General features: G+C 56.1%; 1 protein-coding gene across 1 annotated transcript, besides 2 other annotated features; it reads left to right on the top strand.

Annotated features, from left to right (window-relative positions):
* Positions 1–1269, top strand: Tc00.1047053507115.20 (dispersed gene family protein 1 (DGF-1), putative; the record flags this gene model as incomplete). Its single annotated transcript, XM_797740.1, has 1 exon — positions 1–1269. A coding segment is annotated over one exon (1269 nt), but the record flags the coding sequence as incomplete, so codon positions are not given.
* Positions 1–2868: a sequence feature (areas not merged during assembly with more than two copies in the genome that could not be assigned to a particular haplotype).
* Positions 1534–1964: a mobile genetic element.

Raw genomic sequence — 2868 nt, 5'->3', positions numbered from 1 at the left:
GTTGCGGGTGCGACGGCTGTTGCCGTGGTGGTGACCGGCGGGCTGGGCTCCATCCTGGAGATGCAGGCGCTCGGCGTGTTGGCGAGGATGTCATGCGCCTCGGCGCAGGAGCGTGCGAGCACCGTTGCGCTGCCGTACTTCCTGTCGGTGTTCGCTGCCCTTGATCCGCTGTGGATGGTGGTGGGCAACGCGCTGCTCGCCGCGGTGTTCGGCTGCGTGCACTACGGTGTGACGGCGGCCTTCCAGCGGTGGCGCGGCGTGGACGCAGCGAGTGCGTGGGCGGCGATGCGCTTCCCGAGCCTGACGTACGTAGTGGCGCACGCGATGCACCTCGGCATTTTCTTCGGCTCCGTGTTTGCAGTGGCGATGCCCGGTGCCCGCGCGCAGCACTACGTGATTGGTGTCGTTGGCGTGCTTTACGGTGTGGCGTTCCCTGCTGGCGTGTGCTACTTGATTGCCCGCCACACGGGTGCGAGCTTTGCGAAGTACTGGCAGTTTTCGAGGAAGCCGCTGCACGAGCGCCTGCTGTACCCCGTCGGGTATTGGTACCCCGCGGCGCAGCAACGGATGTACGGCGGCATGCTGACGAACATGAAGGGCAACTACGTGTACTGGTGCGTGTTCCAGCTGTCGGTGCTGTGCGTGGTGGGCCTAATTGCTGCTGTGCACCCGCCAGTGGGAGTCTGCCACGTCCTGTACTTCTGCATGGCTGCCGTGCTGCTTGCGGGTGCGGGCGTGGTTGCCTTCACGAACATGATGCGCTCGGCCTTCCTGACGGTGATGCACGCGGCGAGCTTTGTGCTGCTTGCGGCGCTGTGCCTGACCAGCGCGGCCAACCATCTTGCGCCGAGCGACGGCGGTGCGAGGGCGTACGCGGCTATCGTGCTGCTGCTGACCACTGTGCTGCTTGCGGCCACTGTGTACTGTGCGGTTGTGTGGTACGTGGAGGACCGCCACTGGCAGGAACTGCGCGAGCCGCAGCGTGGAGGGCTGGATGCGCTGCTGCACGATGACGAGGAGAGCGACGAAGAGTTGCGGAAGCACCACGACAGGACATCATCGTCGTACGCTTCAGGCAGCGCCGGCGCGTCGTCGTACCGACCACCCGCACCGCCGCAGTGGGAGCGCATCATTGGTAGCAACGAAGGCAACCCAGATACCATTGACCGTCAGCCGCAGCCACTGGCAGTCGACACCCACTCCAACGCATTAAGCTTCGTGGACCGTGCATCAACTACACGTGGGAGCGTGAATCACGCTATCCTGTGACATGCGCCACGTGAAGGTTGTGTGCGGTGCTGAACGGGGGGAGATGGCGCGGGGCCACGGCTGCTGCGCGCCACGCCCAGACATTGTATGGCGCACCAACAGTGTCGTTCATTTTTGTTTTCATTGGCGCCTTTCTATTGTCTTTCTTTTCTGCCAGTGTTGGCTTGACTGTCTTGTATGTTCTGAAAGTATGTGTGGGGTTTTGTCCATAATTTTATTTTATCTTTCTAGTTTACACCAACTTCACAGTGTTTTTTTTTTTTTAGGAGCTTGTGAAAAGAATGATCGCGGGAGAGCTGGCTAACTTAATTAATGTATGTGTATATCCTGATAAATGAATGCATTCTTTATGATACTCTCCACCGTATGAATCTTTTGGGAAGAACGCGACTTTAAGGGGCAGGGAGCCGATAGAGGCCGGATAATATCTGTTTTATTTTGCCATCCCACCCACCCCCTTGATTCCCACCACGCGGCGGGGTCTTGTGGTTGGAGGACCCCAAAGTCTGCCACTTCGTAAGTAATAATACGTAAATCCTAACTGAGAACAAAGGACCATGCTAATGGTCCACGGAATTCTATATATTGAATGAAAAGAAAACATTGAAGCAATTAACTAACGAACCTTTTTTCCCTAACTTGTTTGGTTCCATAGATATAACTTCAGGATCCGGCCAGCTGCCGGGAAGATTATTCTTACTTCTTATTATTTTACTCCTTTTTCCTTTTGGCCCGCCACCACTGCAGCTGCTGCGTGTATATCGCTGCGTGGAAGTGGCGGGTGTGCGGTGCTGGCCGACGGGGGGAGATGGCGCGGGGCCACGGCTGCTGCGCGCCACGCCCAGTCATTGTATGGCGCACCAACAGTGTCGTTCATTTTTGTTTTCATTGGCGCCTTTCTATTGTCTTTCTTTTCTGCCAGTGTTGGCTTGACTGTCTTGTATGTTCTGGATAATGTGTGTGAAGTTTTCATCGCCCGAAGTTCTTACTTTGCTTAACTTAACTGCGCTGTGCTGTTTGTTGTAATTATTTCTCGTTTATTTTGCCACTCCGTGATCCGCCACCACCAGCAGCTGCTGCGTGTATATCGCTGCGTGGAAGTGGCGGGTGTGCGGTGCTGGCCGACGGGGGGAGATGGCGCGGGGCCACGGCTGCTGCGCGCCACGCCCAGTCACTGTATGGCGCACCAACAGTGTCGTTCATTTTTGTTTTCATTGGCGCCTTTCTATTGTCTTTCTTTTCTGCCAGTGTAGGCTTGACTGTCTTGTATGTTCTGGATAATGTGTGTGAAGTTTTCATCGCCCGAAGTTCTTACTTTGCTTAACTTAACTGCGCTGTGCCGTTTGTTGTAATTATTTCTCGTTTCTTTTGCCACTCCGTGATCCGCCACCACCAGCAGCTGCTGCGTGTATATCGCTGCGTGGAAGTGGCGGGTGTGCGGTGCTGGCCGACGGGGGGAGATGGCGCGGGGCCACGGCTGCTGCGCGCCACGCCCAGTCACTGTATGGCGCACCAACAGTGTCGTTCATTTTTGTTTTCATTGGCGCCTTTATATTGTCTTTCTTTTCTGCCCAGTGTTGGCTTGACTGTCTTGTATGT

The sequence above is a fragment of the Trypanosoma cruzi genome, genomic scaffold, assembly GCF_000209065.1.
Source record: "Trypanosoma cruzi strain CL Brener 1047053512067 genomic scaffold, whole genome shotgun sequence".
Taxonomy (NCBI): domain Eukaryota; phylum Euglenozoa; class Kinetoplastea; order Trypanosomatida; family Trypanosomatidae; genus Trypanosoma; species Trypanosoma cruzi.
Note: the sequence above shows the minus strand (reverse complement) of the source record. Positions and strands in the feature narration are given on the sequence as shown.